Source organism: Schistocerca americana, chromosome 1, assembly GCF_021461395.2.
Source record: "Schistocerca americana isolate TAMUIC-IGC-003095 chromosome 1, iqSchAmer2.1, whole genome shotgun sequence".
NCBI lineage: Eukaryota > Metazoa > Arthropoda > Insecta > Orthoptera > Acrididae > Schistocerca > Schistocerca americana.
The window spans coordinates 660,150,274-660,169,758 of record NC_060119.1 but is presented as its reverse complement, the minus strand read 5'-3'; the positions used below and the strand labels follow the sequence as shown (position 1 = coordinate 660,169,758).

Genomic DNA, 19,485 nt, shown 5'->3' with positions numbered 1-19,485 from the left:
GTTTTCCGAATGTTTGGTAGTAAAATTGTTCACTAAAAATTTTGTACCAGGGATATTTAAAACTTTACTGATCAACTGAGCTTGAAGGTTGAGTTTCTACAGACTTTTTAGGGGAGGCTAGCTTAATTTAGTGTAAGTCATTCACCTATACCTATATAGATTAGAAAAATTAAAAAGGGAAATAGATAGGTTAAAGTTAGATATAGTGGGAATTAGCGAAGTTCGGTGGCAGGAGGAACAAGACTTTTGGTCAGGTGAATACAGGGTTATAAATACAAAATCAAATAGGGGTAATGCAGGGGTAGGTTTAATAATGAATAAAAAAATAGGAGTTCGGGTAAGCTACTACAAACAACATAGTGAACGCATTCTTGTGGCCAAGATAGACACAAAGCCCACGCCTACAACAGTAGTACAAGTTTATATGCCAACTAGCTCTGCAGATGACGAAGAAATTGATGAAATGTATGATGAGATAAAAGAAATTATTCAGGTAGTGAAGGGAGACGAAAATTTAATAGTCATGGGTGATAGGAATTCAAGAGTAGGAAAAGGGAGAGAAGGAAACATAGTAGGTGAATATGGATTGGGGCTAAGAAATGAAAGAGGAAGCCGCCTGGTAGAATTTTGCGCAGAGCATAACTTAATCATAGCCAAAACTTGGTTCAAGAATCATGAAAGAAGGTTGTATACATGGAAGAATCCTGGAGGTACTAAAAAGTATCAGATAGATTATATAATGGTAAGACAGAGATTTAGGAACCAGGTTTCAAATTGTAGGAAATTTCCAGGGGCAGATGTGGACTCTGACCACAATCTATTGGTTATGAACTGTAGATTAAAACTGAAGAAACTGCAAAAAGGTGGGAATTTGAGGAGATGGGACCTGGATAAACTGAAAGAACCAGAGGTTGTAGAGAATTTCAGGAAGAGCATAAAGGAACAATTGACAAGAATGGGGGAAAGAAATACAGTAGAAGAAGAATGTATAGCTTTGAGGGGGATGAAGTGGTGAAGGCAGCAGAGGATCAAGTAGGTAAAAAGACGAGGGCTAGTAGAAATCCTTGGGTGACAGAAGAAATATTGAATTTAATTGATGAAAGGAGAAAATATAAAAATGCAGTAAATGAAGCAGGCAAAAAGGAATACAAACGTCTCAAAAATGAGATCGATAGGAAGTGCAAAATGGCTAAGCAGGCATGGCTAGAGGACAAATGTAAGGATGTAGAGGCTTACCTCACTAGGGGTAAGATAGATACTGCCTACAAGAAAATTAAAGAGACCTTTGTAGAAAAGAGAACCACTTGTATGATCATCAAGGGCTCAGATGGAAACCCAGTTCTAAGCAAAGATGGGAAAGCAGAAAGGTGAGAGGGACTATACAAGGGCGATGTTCTTGAGGACAATATTATCGAAATGGAAGAGGATGTAGATAAAGATGAAGTGGGAGATATGATACTGCGTGAAGAATTTGATAGAGCAATGAAAGACCTAAGTCGAAAAAAGGCCCCGGGAGTAGACAACATTCCATTAGAACTACTGACAGCCTTGGGAGAGCCAGTTCTCACAAAACTCTACCACCTGGTGAGGAAAATGTATGAGACAGGCGAAATACCCTCAGACTTCAAGAAGAATATAGTAATTCCAATCCCAAAGAAAGCAGGCATTGACAGATGTGAAAATTATTGAACTATCAGTTTAATAAGTCACAGCTGCAAAATACTAAAGCGAATTCTGTACAGACGAATGGAAAAACTGGTAGAAGCCGACCTCGGGGAACATCAGTTTGGATTCCGTAGAAATGTTGGAGCACGTGAGGCAATACTGACCCTACGGCTTATCTTAGAAGCTAGATTAAGGAAAGGCAAACCTACGTTTCTAGCATTTGTAGACTTGGAGAAGGCTTTTGACAATGTTGACTGGAATACTATCTTTCAAATTCTGAAGGTGGCAGGGGTAAAATACATGGAGTGAAAGGCTATTCACAATTTGTACAGGAACCAGATGGCAGTTACAAGAGTCGAGGGACATGAAAGGGAAGCAGTGGTTGGGAAGGGAGTGAGACAGGGTTATAGCCTCTCCCCGATGTTATTCAATCTGTATATTGAGCAAGCAGTAAAGGAAACAAAAGAAAAATTCAGAGTAGGTATTAAAATCCATGGAGAAGAAATAAAAACTTTGAGGTTCGCCGACAACATTGTAATTCTGTCAGAGACAGCAAAGGACTTGGAAGAGCAGTTGAACGGAATGGGCAGTGTCTTGAAAGGAGGATATAAGATGAAATTCAACAAAAACAAACTGAGGATAATGGAATGTAGTCACATTAAACCAGTTGATGCTGAGGGTATTAGATTATGAAATGAGACACTTAAAGTAGTAGATGAGTTTTGCTATTTGGGGAGAAAAATAACTGATGATGGTCAAAGAAGATGATGTAAAATGTAGACTGGCAATGGCAAGGAAAGCGTTTCTGAAGAAGAGAAATTTGCTAACATTGAGTATAGATTTAAATGTCAGGAAGTCGTTTCTGAAAGTATTTGTATGGAGCGTAGCCATGTATGGAAGTGAAACATGGACGATAAATAGTTTGGACAAGAAGAGAATAGAAGCCTTTGAAATGTAGTGCTACAGAAGAATGCTGAAGATTAGATGGGTAGATCACGTAACTAATGAGGAAGTATTGAATAGGATTGGGGAGAAGAGTTTGTGGCACAACTTGACAAGAAAAAGGGGTCGGTTGGTAGGACATGTGTTGAGGCATCAAGGGATCACCAATTTAGTATTGGAGGGCAGCATGGAGGGTAAAAATCGTAGAGGGAGACAAAGAGATGAATACACCAAACAGATTCAGAAGGATGTAGGCTGCAGCACATATTGGGAGATGAAGAAGCTTGCACAGGATAGAGTAGCATGGAGAGCTGCATCAAACCAGTCTCAGGACTGAAGACCACAACAACAACATTCACCTAATTTTCCTGCTTTGAATTCTGAAAGGGAAGTAATAAACTAAGTAACGGGTATCGATAAAAAAGCCTGAGTTATGTTAAAAATTTAATTAATTAAAAAGAGAGAATTACTGTTCAAGTTACTACTCTCTCCATAGTCTATCAATTGCAGGGTGTTAGAACCACTGTTGGGGGTCTGTGGAGGTGAAGTCAGGGTTGACTGTTCTGCAGGAGTGGCAAACATCTTCATCCTCCAGCCCTTCAGTGAAGTACATTCCAGGGACAGGGGGAGAGATGAGTGGCTGGGATGAGAATCTCTCTTTGGGGTCTCTCTTGTTCTCTTCTACGTTTTTAACAATTTACAATTCTTTTTCCTTCTTCTCCAACAAGAGTACCCTGTATATCTTCCCACTTTCCACATTCAATAGTTTCTATTGTGGAACACCTTCTCTTGTCCATTTACATAAAACCTGCAACACAAGTAACTTCCAGATGTAGTTAATGAATGGCAGAAATAATAATTAAGATCAATATTCACTTTATGCTACACAACTTGTAATAAACATCAGGTACTCATACTGAATAACGGGAGTATTAATGATTAAAAGAGAGATGTGACTGCTTTATTAGCCTACTCTGTGGCTAATCTACACATACAAAGAAATAATGATGGTCAAACTGTTTAATGAATCTAAGGTACTTTGAGAATTCATAATGATATTAAATGAATGATTACTTTGTAAGGATGTGTATGTAATCTTGATCAAATTGATGCTAAGTCAATGCTTATTACAGAGGAGATATGTTAATAGCTTTTTTCATGAAGTTTAAAAGGCAACAACATAAAAGGCACAAGTTCTAAGTAATTTTACTTAACCATGTTAAAGTTAGCTCTTAACTATGAATGTTCATTGTAGTTCATTGACATAATTTGACCAGGGAGAGGGATCTATGGTGTAACAAGTTTAGAATAGCATACTATGTGGGAAACTGTTTACTTGTATGTGTACACAAACAAAGTGAACAGATGCAGTGTCTCTACAAGACAGGCTGATGACAACAGCCTTACTTCCCTTTACAGTATCTGCTGATTTGGCAGTTATTCCACAGTGTCTCACCCTGGTTCAGAGATACAACACTTGCCATAGAGAAATGAGTATTGTATCAATCATCATTAAGTTACAGAAACAAAGTTACAATTCAGTTGACAATTCATCTTTCAATAGGAATTGTCAAGCATGTTGCACTGAACAAATATGTCACTGCTCATTTATGTATGATATTATGTATATGTGCTGCAGTGGCAAGTGAAAATTTATTTGTACCAAGGTCGGGGGAACTGAGCCCCCGTCTCTTGCTTACTAGGCAGGTGTGTCAGCCACTAATCCACCTTGGCACAGCAGTTTGCCCAACAGCATGAGTACCCTGGCATGCCTCCCTTCGCGATCCAAATTCTCACTGCCGCTCCAGTCTACTTTAAATTCCCCCTTACATATGAATAGAATTGCTGAGGCTCTCCATGTTCTGGAATAACACCTCAGCATAGAATGCAAAATGGGGGATCCAGCCTGAAACCCAGGTGCAGGTACATCTACAATTAAATTACACAATTTCAGAGATTTTACTGGTCTCTTTCATTTATGATTTTATGTATACAGACTGAAGTGACGAGTGAAAATTCATTCATGTATAAGAGGGAAATTAAAGCAGACTGGGGTGGCAGTGAGACTTTGGATCAACTGGATGGAGGAGGGAGGCATGCCAGGGTAATCTGTGCAGTTGTGTGAACTTCTGTGCCAAGGTGGCTTAGTGACAAGCCACTTGCCTAAAAAGCAGAAGACCTTGGTTTGATTCCCAGCCTTAGTACAACTTTTCACTTATTGCTTCAGTCTATATACATAAAATTATATCTGAATGAGTCCAGTAAAGTCTCTGAAATTGCTTCATTTCATTTAAGCACAGAAGAAACAGCAATGGTGAAGAATAAAGATGAAATGTTCAGTTGCAGACAGGCACAACCAAACGACTGTGATACTGTGTACATATCTATTACAACATATGTCTTATGAAATAATAGAAAATCTGTGTTAGCTCTGGTTTCAGTCAGAGATTATATAACAGTTCACAGAAAGTGATGGTGCGGGATATGAATCCTTGCCAATATCAGCATGACTTGCTGGTCACTGCAGAATAATATAAAACTAATTATGGCCATTTTAAACACATGCCCATTCTTGGTTTCTGGCGGAGTACAGTCTTCTTACAGGACAGGCATTTGTGCGATTTGCAGTAATAAAAGTAATTGTGTGCTGAAACATAATATCATGTACAGCATTCTTATTACATTCTTTCCAGTTCAGAAGTTGTGCGAGTCAAAAGAACTGAAGGTCCTTAAAGAATTTCAGAATAACTGTATGTATGGTGAGAGACATGGCAGACCTTATCTGGAAAGGCAGTTACACGAGACGACAATTCAATGCTTATTTTAAATACATCAGAAAATGAACCTGCAGTCTTATCTATTAGAGCTACATGCCACCAGATGGGACAGGTAAGGATATCATCATTATTTCATCTATATGTATCCCACACTGTATTATCCAGTGTTTGATCAAATGTTCTTACCTTGGGCTCCAATCCACAGCTAAAAATATTAAGTTCCCCCTTGAGTTATGTCACAAATGCCTCTTTATTTAGTTTACTGGACACATAAATCATTCCACTTCTTTTAGTTGCCCTTTGTATTTCGGTAAAAAATTTTGCTACTACTGCATAATTATAGCAGATACCAGTTTCAATGTGGACATCCTACATGAGATCATGTGTATTTGTTGGCATGAGATAAAATATAAAGAATGATCAAAATGTTTCCATTTGAGGATGTTACTGCAGCATATATGCTACATAGCATGACTCCGATGAGGGTATATAAGCACTGACATGTCGGCATGCGACTTGTGTGGTATTCGTCCCTTTCCAACACGCATGCAGTAAATAACAGAACCAAGGTTTTGTTATTCTTTTCTTGGCTACCGAAGGACAAACACCAGTAGACATCCATCGGAGAGTGAAGAATGTGTATGAGGCAGCATTAGGGTTGTTGATATTTTTAAAAATACCAGGAATCCGATATATCAATATTTAAAAAGTATCAATATCAGTTCTCGATATACCGAGAAAAAGTATCCATATATTGATGAAAAAAATATCAACATACTGGCCAATAAAAATATCGACTTCAGACTGTAACTGTACTGCCAGTTTCGAGCTGTACATTTAAGTGCTGATTTATTATTATATATTCTGTACATCAACAAACTAGCACCCTGTCTATACCCCTTAGAGCGAGACTTGAAAGGAAAACAATGCACATTCACGCTTGGCAATAACCACTTTGCTAACAACGGTAACTGCATGTAAGTGGCAGAAAAAAAGATGTCTGATGGGTCCATCAATTAGTTTCATGACATATTGGATTTGCCTGGAATACTTCATGTCGACATCCCCCCCACATTTCTGCCAACCCCAGTGACCTAGCAGTTGTAGTGTTAAAACTGCATGGTGAAGGTAAACACTGCAGTTTCTATTGATAGAACCAAGCGCCGAATACATCAGCATTTCCCCTCACACGTTACCGCCCACTGCGAAGACCAATCTTGTTATTTAGATTTTTGTTCATCATTTTCAGCAACTATTTTTGATGAATCCAGATGCGAAGAATAGCACACTAGTTGCACTAAAAACTGCTTTTTTTATACAACTGGTGTGTCACTTCTTCACATTCACACTGAGGTGTATATCACTAGGGTAAGATAGATACTGCCTACAGGAAAATTAAAGACACCTTTGGAGAAAAGAGAACCACCTGTATGAATACCAAGAGCTCATATGGAAAACCAGTCATAAGCAAAGAAGGGAAAGCAGAAAGGTGGAAGGAGTATACAGAGGGTCTATACAAGGGCAATGTACTTGAGGGCAGTATTACGGAAATGGAAGAGGACATAGATGAAGATGAGATGGGAGATACGATACTGCATGAAGAATTTGATGGAGCACTGAAAGACCTAAGACATTCCTTTAGGACTACTGATAGCCTTGGGAAAGCCAGCCATGCCAAAAATCTTCCATCTGGTGAGCAAGATGTATCAGACAGGCGAGTTACCCTCAGACTTCAAGAAGAATATAGCAATTTCAAATTCCAAAGAAAGGAGGTGCTGACAGGTGTGAAAATTACCAAACTACCAGTTTAATAAGTGACGGTTGCCAACAAAAGCAACATGAGGATAATGGAATGTAGTTGAATTAAATCTGATGATGCTGAGAGAATTAGATTAGGAAATGATACACTTAAAGTAGTAGATGAGTTTTGCTATTTGGGCAGCAAAATAACTGATTATGGTCAAAGTAGAGAGGATATAAATTGTAAACTGGCAACAGCAAGGGAAGCATTTCTGAAGAGGAGAAATTTGTTAACATCGAGTATAGATTCAAGTGTCAGGAAGTCTTTTCTTAAAGTATTGTATGGATTTTAGCAATGTGTGGAAGTGAAACATGGATGATAAGTAATTTAGACAAAAAAGATAATAGAAGCTCTTGAAATGTGGTGCTACAAAAGAATGCTGATGATTAGATGGGTAGATCATAACTAATGAGGAGGTATTGAATAGAAATGGGGAGAAGAGGAATTTGTGGCACAACTTGACTAAAGGAAGGGATCTGTTGACAGGACATGTTCTGAGGCATCAAGGGATCACCAAATTAGTGTTGGAGGGATGTGTGGAGGGTAAAAATCGTACAGGGAGACCAATAGATGAATACACCAAGCAGATTCAGAAGGATGTAGGTTGCAGTAGTTACTCAGAGATGAAGAGGCTTGCACAGGATAGGGTAGCATGGAGAGCTGTATCAAACCAGTCTTCAGGCTGAAGCCCACAACAACCATGAACAACAACATACTTTCTTCACATAGACAAAGAGAAAGATTGGACCTGTTGGAAGCTCAAAAAATAGAAAGACTCCTTCGCACAGTGAAAGTAAAATTATTTTCTGCTACAATTTCACCATAACAGCTTAAAATATGTACCAAAAATTGTGAAAAAAACTATAATACAAAACAAAAATAACGTCACTTGATACTGCCATTTTGATATTGCCAATACAGTTTCTGGAAAAAATATCAATATCTGAAAATTTTGTCAACTGCACTGTTCAGCATGTCTTTCGAAAACCACCATTGTGGGATGGTGCATGACAGAGGGTGCTCCTGCTTCATGGTAATGTCCATTCTCAAATTGCAAATGTCGTAATGCAGAAGTTACGCCAACTAGAGTGGCAGATGTTTGAGCAACCACCATAGAGTCCTGATTCTCCTCATGTGATTATCACACTTTATGGCCCTTAAAAAAGGCCTTGATGGGTCAGCAATTCCTGATGGACGAGGATATGCAGCAGGCACCTATGGATTTTTTCATGCAGCAAGACACAATGTTTTACCAAATGGATATCTTCAAAATAGTGCATCGGCAGGATTACTGCCTCAGTGCTCACAGTGATAGTGTCTGACTGTCATCCCAATTCTGGACTCTCAACCTTCAAACGGAAACTTTTTGATCACCACTTATATAGTTCTATTTTGAGTGGGCTTACAAACTACATGTTGCAGGCAGTTTTCAGAGAAAGCACTTAGTACTGTTTACCAGGACGTACTGACATGCTCACCACTTATGAAACTGAACTTATAATGATTATAATAGAGGGAAACATTCCACGTAGGAAATATATATCTAAAAACAAAGATGATGTGACTTACCAAATGAAAGTGCTGGCAGGTCGACAGACACACAAACAAACACAAACATACACACAAAATTCAAGCTTTCGCAACAAACTGTTGCCTCATCAGGAAAGAGGGAAGGAGAGGGAAAGACGAAAGGATGTGGGTTTTAAGGGAGAGGGTAAGGAGTCATTCCAATCCCGGGAGCGGAAAGACTTACCTTAGGGGGAAAAAAGGACGGGTATACACTCGCGCACACACACACATATCCATCCACACATATACAGACACAAGCAGACTTATAATGATGAATTGTTGGATAATCAAAGTTCTGATCTACTAGTATGTAAATACCATGATACAGTAGAATCTGGAGGGATGTGGATCAAGTCCAGATACACATCTTCACTTAAATCCCACTATTATAAATTACCTCTGTAAATTACTCTGTCAACAATAATTAAGGTTGTATATCAAAGGCAGTAGCCACAGTCTCTTTAAAGAAAATTGTGTCAACTATATAAAGAAATTAAATAAATATTACAGAATTCTTTGTATCTCTATATGTTTTTCCTGAGTCTATGCTAGTGTGCAGATAACAAATATCATTCTTCTGAAACAGTCATATTGGATATGAACACCTATAGACAATGTGAATGTCCAGACACCAAATAACATATGTTCTAAGGTCATTAGAAATACCTACATTGCTATAGTAATAATAGTACTTACCAACTGAAGCAATACTAACAAAGATCATGAATATCCAGGCAACGATTGATGCAAGCAGATGGAGGAATGACACCATTATCAGTGACAGAACTGTAAAGTCAACAAAGCAAACAATAACAACACTGGATAGCACAAGATAACAGTAGTATATAGAAACAAGCTGGCAAACATTGCTGATGCAGTTTATTGTATGACCATATTACGATCTTCACATGTTGATTGGCATTTTCATACATAGTCTGGGAAGGACATATATTTAACACTAATGCCGTTTCACTCCTCTTCAATTTAAATTTCAAATTTTTGGTGCCTAGTAATATAAAATGTAATATAAAATAAGCAATCTTTTGTGATACAAACTAAAATTCCTAAGCAAAATTAGTGTTCTTATAATGAAAGCTGCAGTTAAAGTAGGCAGAAAAAGTGTACTTACTGAATGAAAGCATTATGAGTAATAACAGAACAAAGATGACTGCAAATCTTAAGATTTTAGTAATTGATGTTTTCGTTATTTTCAGTTTCTCTACTTTCCCTTTATATTAATATAGAAGAATAACCCCTTTTTTCACGTCATTATAGAAGATTAACTTTTCTACAAAGACACGTCCAACAGCCAATGGAATGAATTATTCTGAATCATCTACAGAGAACAAGATGTAACCAAATATCAGCCTATCAGAACTAGTTCTGATCTTTATTGGCGACACCCTGTTAAATACTTAACATAACCGAATTTGCCATTAAACTTAATCCAATCCAAAAAAGCATATAATCCAAGATGTATCTTTAAACACTGCTTCACATATTTCAACAGAATGCTTCTACATTTATTAAAGCTAATGGTTTTAAGCAGAAGAGGCTGCATATGTTACTCCATATGTTGTGTCTTCAGGATTCAACTACCAAGCAAGTTCTCGTCACATAAAACATAGGCTTTTTGGCATTGTCAAAGATGTTAAATGTTCTATGGTATTGTATACTTTCAGGGAAATCAGTATGTTCAGTTCAAGGCTTTGAGATGCGGTTATCTGACTATTTATTCATTTTCACAATACAGTATCTGTCTGTCCAATGTAATTTTCAGGTTGTGTGCTGTTAGCTTGCTTATTTATATCTTTTAAATGTGAGATTTTGCATGATTTATAAATTTGTGTTGTTCTATCACATTCAACTCATTATTTTCTTAAATTTTATTCAAAAAGTAAATGACAATTAATATTAATTTGTTTTTTAATGTACTAATATTTTCAAATAGTCACATTAAAATTCAAATTTTTTTGTAAATAAATGATGTTAAAGATAAATATTAAATACTTTTTAACAATAATAGCAATTCCTGGATGGAGCAGTGCCATAAAATAAGGGAAAGGCAACCACTCACTTATAGCAGATCAATATGTTGAGCACAGAATCACACAACAGAAAACATCACTCACACTAGCTTTCATGCATTAGCTCTTTCTCTCATAAATTATACACATTCTCACACACACAATCAGCTGTGAAATGGATCTGAGATGAGTTTTATGCAAGACTGCTTAGTGTGGCTGGAAGAAGCGTACTTGGCAGGTTCAAACATAAATTTTGTATTTGATGAAAACTGAGTTAAAGATGGAGTTCTCATTTGAATTTCATATAAGTAACCAACATGTTGCATTTCAATCTATCACAAAAAGTGGTGCCTTGTTTGTGTTCATGTTTGGATACACTAGTGGTATCCTCGTACACAAAGGTCAGATAACCATGTCACAGCTGTCGGTGGCACAACTGCTTTCCCTCAGTGCCAAGGGCCCTCAGTGCCAAGGACACCACCAATGTATGTAAACATAAACATAAACAAGGCACCACTCAGTATTGTCTTTCAAGCACCAGTATACTGGAGAATGCTTCCACAGACCATAGCAACATCTAGGAACAGTCACATCACCAAAATGTATGATGATAAGTGTGGGGATTGGTGACCTTAAAGTAATGAATCTGAAAGTGTTCCATAGTTGCAACCAGTTCCTGGAAGTATGTCAATATAATGGCTTGGAAGAATCAAGACTGAGATGCTATCAGTACCTTAAAAGCTTTAACATAAATTTCTCAGTCAGTGATGCCAAAATGTACATTATCTTCAAAGGAATGCAGTATTCAGGCTTATTCCAAGTGAAACTTTTATACATTGTTCCAATTGCCCTGCTTGTGCGTGTTAGCTACAGATGTTTGACACTTCCTCTAATCTGTAATTTCAGTATTAAGAGTTTTTTTAGTAGTAGTAGTAGTAGTAGTAGTAGTAGTTGTTGTTGTTCTTCTTCTTATGGTGTTAATATTTCTGCAGATGTAAAAATTTAAAGAATTATTTTAAAGAAAATAAATGTAACTGAAGCAGCTACATTTTTGTGAATGTAGTAGTAATAAATAAAGCATTGTTCTACCACTCTAATTATCTCTCATGGGTCAAACATTTAGGATGAAAACCAAACATTTAAGACGAAAATTACACAGTCTTACAGGATTCCATACTGAGTACTTTGAGACAAGGAACTAATGGTTGGAAATCAATATATGGTATTTTGTAACAAACAACCCAAAACCATAAAGCAAAGACTAATGTGACAACCAACAATCTTAATGTGTGCATCACAGTAGCAGCACCTATACGAAGTCTCCTACTGTCCTTTACACAGTCCATGAGACATGCACCTAGGATAAAAAAATGTTCAAATGTGTGTGAAATCTTATGGGGCTTAACTGCTAAGGTCATCAGTCCCTAAGCTTACACACTACTTAACCCAAATTATCCTAAGGACAAACACACACACCCATGCCCGAGGGAGGACTCGAACCTCCGCCGGGACTAGCCGCACAGACCATGACTGCAGCACCTTAGACTGCTCGGCACAGCTAGGATACTGCCAGACTTCTTTGTTAAGATCTAAGCTAAGCTCTCTGTGACTAAAACTGCAACGTCTTATAAGCTTCTCTCTACAGGGACAAATTTCTTTCAATTAGGATGTCCATGACTCTTTTCTACACATTTATTTGGTCTTGCAAGCACTACAACCTTCTGCACTACACATTAAATGCATGTTTGTATGTTCCTGTAATGTCGACATTGTGAAAAGGATAGCTTGCAATTCACTGTACAGCAGAGATGATGAATAACAGACTGGCACAACAACAAAAAACTGCTAAACAAGTAAACTTTTGGCCAAAAGGTCTTGTAAATTAGGCAACATAGATACACACATTCTTGCAAACACAACTCACACATACATGACCACTGTCTAGTTACTGAGACCAGATTGTCAGCTGTGAGCAACATCACATGATGGAAGAAGCAATCTGGGTGGTGGGGGTAAGGACGACGCCAGGGTGAGAAGGATGGGATAGCAGGGTAGGATTGGGGGATGGTAAAGTGCTGCTTGTGGGAGCATACAGGGACGAGGTGAGAAGAGGGCAGGGCAGCTGGTGTATTCGGGAGGTTAGATGCAGGGCAGGGGAATGATGATGATGATGATGATGATGATGATGCTGATGATGATGACAACACAAACACACAGTCCCAGGGCAGAGAATATCCCCAACCCGGCCGGGAATCAAAACCGGGACCCCGTGATCCGGAGACAGCAATGCAAGCCACTAGACCATGAGCTGCACGCAGCGCAGGAGGAAGGGGAAGGGAGGGCAGAACAGGAGAGAAGTAAAGAACTGTGGATGTGTTGCTGGAATATAGGTCTGTGTAGTGATAAAGTGGGAACAGGGAAATGGATAGGTGGGTGAAGGACAGTTACTGACAAAGGTTGGGTCCAGGAGGACTATGGGAACGTAGGATATATTGCAGGGATCGATACCACCTGCAGGTTTCAGAAAAGCTGGTGTTTGTAGGAAGGATCCAGTGGTACAGGCTGTGAAGTAGTCATTGAAATGAAGAATGTTGTGTTGGGCAGTGTGCTCAGCAATTGAGTGGTCCAGCAGTTTCTTGGCCTGTTTCAGTGGCTATTCATGCGGACAGACAACCTGCTGGTTGTCACGCCCACGTAGAACACAGCACAGTGGTTGCAGCTTAGACTGTAGATCACATGACTAGTTTCACAGGTAGCCCTGCCTTTGATAAGATAGGTTGATGCCTGTGACCAGAGTGGAATAGTTGGTGGTGGAAAGATGCAATCCCATCTCACACATTGAAACGATTGCCCTCCAGGAACTAAAGCAGCATGCACAATGCCACCTCCAATCTGTTCACTTCCTACTCCTGCCTTGGACTACCATGATCCACCAGCACTACAACAGCCTCCAAACCTGCCCCACATCCTTCCATAGCACACAAACCCTGTTCTGCAGACATATTACATTCATCCCAACCTCGAAAACTCTCTCACCACCACCATACAGAATCCAGAAGCTAAACTGACCTGAAGAACACTCATGAACCTTAGTACCACAGAAGAATCAGTCTTTTTCAAAGGTCTTAACTTTTGCCCCACTCCTAAATTCACTCATGCTGGACTTGTGAAGGCATTCTCTCCTTCCCCCAGTCCCTACAGTAGAATCATATTTTCGCAACCTACCCTACCAGACTCAATTGAAGACCAATGTTCAACCCTGCCCGTCTCAATTCACTCTTCCATCCAACAGTGACCCACCCCCACTTCCCCCAAATCACCTCCTGTCAACTTTTCAGAATTTCTTGATCCTGAGCCTTGCTTCAAGATCACTCCTCAAATCTCTCAACATGAAAGCTAACCTTACATCTGTAAAAGTATTCTCAATTCACCACCTAAAAAATAGATACTGACCTTATAATTCTACCTGCTGACAATTGCACCACCAATGTTGTTTTGAATCACAAGGATTACCTGGCAGAAGGACTCTGCCAGTTGTCAGATTCATCCACCTATAAACCCTGCCACAGTGACCCCATTCCAGGAAATCCAGCATGATCTCCAGTCTCTCTTCAAACCCTTAGGGCCATTCCAGACCCTCTACCATTTCCTCCACTAATCCTCCACAGTTCCTCTTCCTTTACCACACAGTGCCTTACTCATCACTATTGATGCAACACAGATTTACAATAACATCCCTAATGGTCATGGCTTTGCCATTATTGAATGCTACATTTCCCAATGCCCAATGGATTCCAAACCTACAAACTCCTTCCCAGTCACCACCACCAACTATATCCTCACCCACAATTACTTTTCCTTTCAAAGCACCACCTACAAATAAATTCGGGGTACAGCAACAGGCACTCACATGACAAATCATATGCCTACCCATTCATCGACCATATAGATGAATACTTCCTAACTGCCCAGTACTGCTAACCTCTCACCTGGTGCAGATTCACTGATAACATCTTCATGATCTGGATCGAGGGTGAGGACACCCTATCCATATTCCTCCAGAATCTCAACACTTACTCCCCGTTTCACTTCACCTGGTCCTACTCAACCCAACAAGCCACCTTCCTCGATGTTGACCTCCACCTCAAAAATGGCTACATCAGTACCGCTGTCCACATCAGACCTATAAATCACCAGCAGTACTCCCACTTCAATAGCTGCCAACCATTCCATACCAAGAAGTCCTTTCCATACCAGCTTAGCTACCTGTGACAGTCACATCTGTAGAGACGAGCAGTTCCTCTCGAAATACACCGAAGGTCTCACAGAGGCCTTCACAGACTGAAATTACCCTCCCAATCTTGTACAAAAATAGATCTCCCGGGCCTTATCATTCCAGTCACCACCACCTCCCAAAGTCCCACCATCCAGCCACAGAGGAGCATTCCCCTCGTGACTCAGTACCACCCAGGAGTGTAGCAACTGAATTACATTCTCCAACAGGGTTTTGACTACCTCTCATCATGCCCTGAAATGAGAAATGTCCTATCCACTAACCTTCCCACCCCTCCCACAGTGGTATTCCACCACTTGCTGAACCTACACAACATCCTACGAACATATGAGCTATATAGGGATGGATGAGGATCCATTGCTACTCCACCCCTGCTCCCAACCCCTTGCCTCATGGCTCATAGCCCTGCAATAGGCCTAGATGCAAGACCTATTCCATACACCCTCCCACCACCACATTTGTTGCGTGTCGTCCAATTCAGAAATAGGCCCGTTGGCCGAAATCTTATTTGTTTAGCAGTCTTTATGTTGTGCCTGTCTGCGACTCAACATCTCTGCTATATGGTGGGTAGCACTCTATCATTTTCATAATACTGTCATTATCTATACTGGATTTTTCATTGTTTGTTCCCATAATGTTCACATTATTCAATATGGATAGTAAACTCAAAGTGGACACTTCACAGATGGACGGTTGACTTTTCTACAGTGTGCAAGACATTGGTAGTGGTTGGCATCTATGGTGATATCACCTTATGCCAATCGGGGTACAAGAACAGGCTACTGGTATGGGTCTTTGTAGGCCCTTGGTGGCACGAGATATACCTCAAATTCTTCTAGGTAGACAGGTTCCTCAACTTTGCAGTCCCAGTCTGATGCCTGGTTTCTTATCTCTCAGTTTAGAATCCTCTACTAACTGTATCATTTTGACTGTAATGTTTTGTGACAACCTACATGAATCTAATCATATGTTTTAAATTATAATGTGGCTATATTTGCAACTATTGGTTACTTTCAATAATCATATATTTTATCTCTCTCTTCTAGCCAAATGTCCCAACACGTAATATTACATCATCACAAACGTACACACATGATTGTAACTCTGGTACAATGTCACTCTGTTTAATTGAGTTGAATCCCACAACAACCTTTTCAGCCCATTTGTCTTTATAGTTAAAACATCCAACCACAAACAACCTAGAACATGTTCTGATAGGAAAATCGTGTTCACTCAAATGACACTTATTAGAACATTTAAGTCAGTAATTGTTTCTGAACAGAAATTATATTCTGACGAAAAGAATCACAGATAATACTTTACTTTGTTGTGCCTAGGGAAATTTAGCTTGACAATGCATATTTGTGATTTTCAATGTCCTCTTCACTTAGTTGAATGTCTAGCTTACTCATAATTTATAAATTACAATTCAAAATATTCTAAAATACTGATAAAATGTCAACATGTCTGCTATATCGCTTTTATAAGTTAATTTTTAAGACTGTCAGTGGACTAGTTTTTCAAGCACTGCATAAATAAGCGGAACATAAAAACAGAAGGGAAGTCAAATGACTGACAGAGAAGAGCCAGTTAATTACACTGTTATGTTCATGGTCAAGCAGAAGCCTGGACTATACATTGGCAACCACACCAGACTTTGTCAAGTCTGGTAGGTATATAAGTCCTGCGAACAAACAAATAAATGTGTAAGTGAATTAGCACATATTATTTATAATAAACTCCAATATATCAGCAAGGGTCCCTCCCGACCTGGTACAGAAGCAAATAACCAGAGCAACTTCCTCATCCTCTCAAACCCAGAACCTCCCACAGAAGAACCACAAAAGTGCCCCACTTGTGACAGGATACTTTCCGGGACTGGATCAGATTCTGAATGTGGCTCTCCAGCAGGGATACGACTTCCTAAAATCCTGCCCAGAAATGAGATCCATCCTTCATGAAATCCTCCCCACTCCACCAAGAGTGTCTTTCCGCCGTCCACCTAACCTTCGTAACCTCTTAGTTCATCCCTATGAAATCCCCAAACCACCTTCCCTACCCTCTGGCTCCTACCCTTGTAACCGCCCCCGGTGTAAAACCTGTCCCATGCACCCTCCCACCACCACCTACTCCAGTCCTGTAACCCGGAAGGTGTACACGATCAAAGGCAGAGCCACGTGTGAAAGCACCCACGTGATCTACCAACTGACCTGCCTACACTGTGACGCATTCTATGTGGGAATGACCAGCAACAAACTGTCCATTCGCATGAATGGACACAGGCAGACAGTGTTTGTTGGTAATGAGGATCACCCTGTGGCTAAACATGCCTTGGTGCACGGCCAGCACATCTTGGCACAGTGTTACACCGTCCGGGTTATCTGGATACTTCCCACCAACACCAACCTATCCGAACTCCGGAGATGGGAACTTGCCCTTCAGTATATCCTCTCTTCTCGTCATCCGCCAGGCCTCAATCTCCGCTAATTTCAAGTTGCCGCCACTCATACCTCACCTGTCTTTCAACAACTTCTTTGCCTCTACACTTCTGCCTCGACTGACATCTCTGCCCAAACTCTTTGTCTTTAAATATGTCTGCTTGTGTCTGTATGTGTGGATGGATATGTGCGTGTGTGCGAGTGTATACCTGTCCTTTTTTCCCCCTAAGGTAAGTCTTTCCGCTCCCGGGATTGGAATGACTCCTTACCCTCTCCTTTAAAACCCACTTCCTTTCGTCTTCCCCTCTCCTTCCCTCTTTCCTGATGAGGCAACAGTTTGTTGCGAAAGCTTGAATTTTGTGTGTATGTTTGTGTTTGTTTGTGTGTCTGTCGACCTGCCAGCACTTTCATTTGGTAAGTCACATCATCTTTGTTTTTAGATATAAATTATTTAACAGTTACATTGCAGACCCATACACATTCCCTGATACACTTACACATGGAATAACTTATCTGAAACCTAAAGATCAAGCAGACACAGCAAACCCAGCTAAATATCGCCCCATAAAATGCCCACCAACAATATACAAAATATTAACTTCAGTCATTACACAGAAATTAATGACACATACAACACAGAACAAAATTATAAATGAAGAACAAAAAGGCTGTTGCAAAGGAGCACGAGGATGTAAAGAGCAACTGATAATAGATGCAGAGGTGACATATCAAGATAAAACTAAACAAAGGTCGCTACACTATGCATACATTGATTACCAAAAAGCTTTTGATAGTGTACCCCACTCATGGTTACTACAAATACTGGAAATATACAAAGTAGATCCTAAATTGATACAGTTCCTAAACATAGTAATGAAAAATTGGAAAACCACACTTAATATCCAAACAAATTCAAATAATATCACATCACAGCCAATACAGATTAAGCGTGGAATATACCAAGGAGACTCATTAAGTCCTTTCTGGTTCTGCCTTGATCTGAACCCACTATCCAACATGCTAAATAATACAAATTATGGATATAATATTACTGGAACACACCCACACAAAATCACACATCTGATATACATGGATGATCTCAAACTACCGGCAGCAACAAATCAACAACTCAACCAATTACTAAAGATAACAGAAGTATTCAGCAACGATATAAATATGGCTTTTGGAACAGACAAATGTTAGAAAAATAGCATAGTCAAGGGAAAACACACTAAACAAGAAGATTACATATTGGATAACCACAGTGGCTCCATAGAAGCGACGGAAAAAACAGATGCCTATAAATATCTAGGATACAGACAAAAAATAGGAATAGATAATACAAATATTAAAGAAGAACTAAAAGAAAAATATAGACAAAGACTAACAAAAATACTGAAAACAGAATTGACAGCAAGAAACAAGACAAAAGCTATAAATACTTATGCTATACCAATATTGACCTACTCATTTGGAGTAGTGAAATGGAGTAACACAGATCTAGAAGCACTCAATACACTTACACGATCACAATGCCACAAATATAGAATACATCAAATACATTCAGCAACTGAAAGATTCACATTAAGCAGAAAGAAAGGAGGAAGGGCACTTATCGACATAAAAAACCGACATTATGGACAGGTAGACAATTTAAGAAAATTCTTTATAGAACGAGCAGAAACTAGCAAAATACACAAAGCAATCACTTATATAAATACATCGGCTACACCACTGCAATTTCATAACCACATCTACAACCCTTTAGATCACATAACATCAACAGATACGAAGAAAGTAAATTGGAAAAAGAAAACACTACATGGCAAGCACCCGTATCATCTAACACAGCCACACATCGATCAAGACGCATCCAACACATGGCTAAGAAAAGGCAATATATACAGTGAGATGGAAGGATTCATGACTGAAATACAGGATCAAACAATAAACACCAGATATTACAGCAAGC

At 39.3% G+C, this 19,485-nt stretch overlaps 1 protein-coding gene across 2 annotated transcripts in view; it reads right to left on the bottom strand.

Annotated features, from left to right (window-relative positions):
• LOC124608316 (choline transporter-like 1) overlaps positions 1–19,485 on the bottom strand; it is a 176,501-nt gene that overhangs the window by 88,806 nt on the left and 68,210 nt on the right. For both annotated transcript variants that reach the window (XM_047139977.1, XM_047139976.1), the window contains exon 7: positions 9,451–9,540. In XM_047139977.1, coding sequence (XP_046995933.1) covers positions 9,451–9,540 — 90 coding nt within the window. The remainder of the gene's footprint in view (positions 1–9,450; positions 9,541–19,485) is intronic.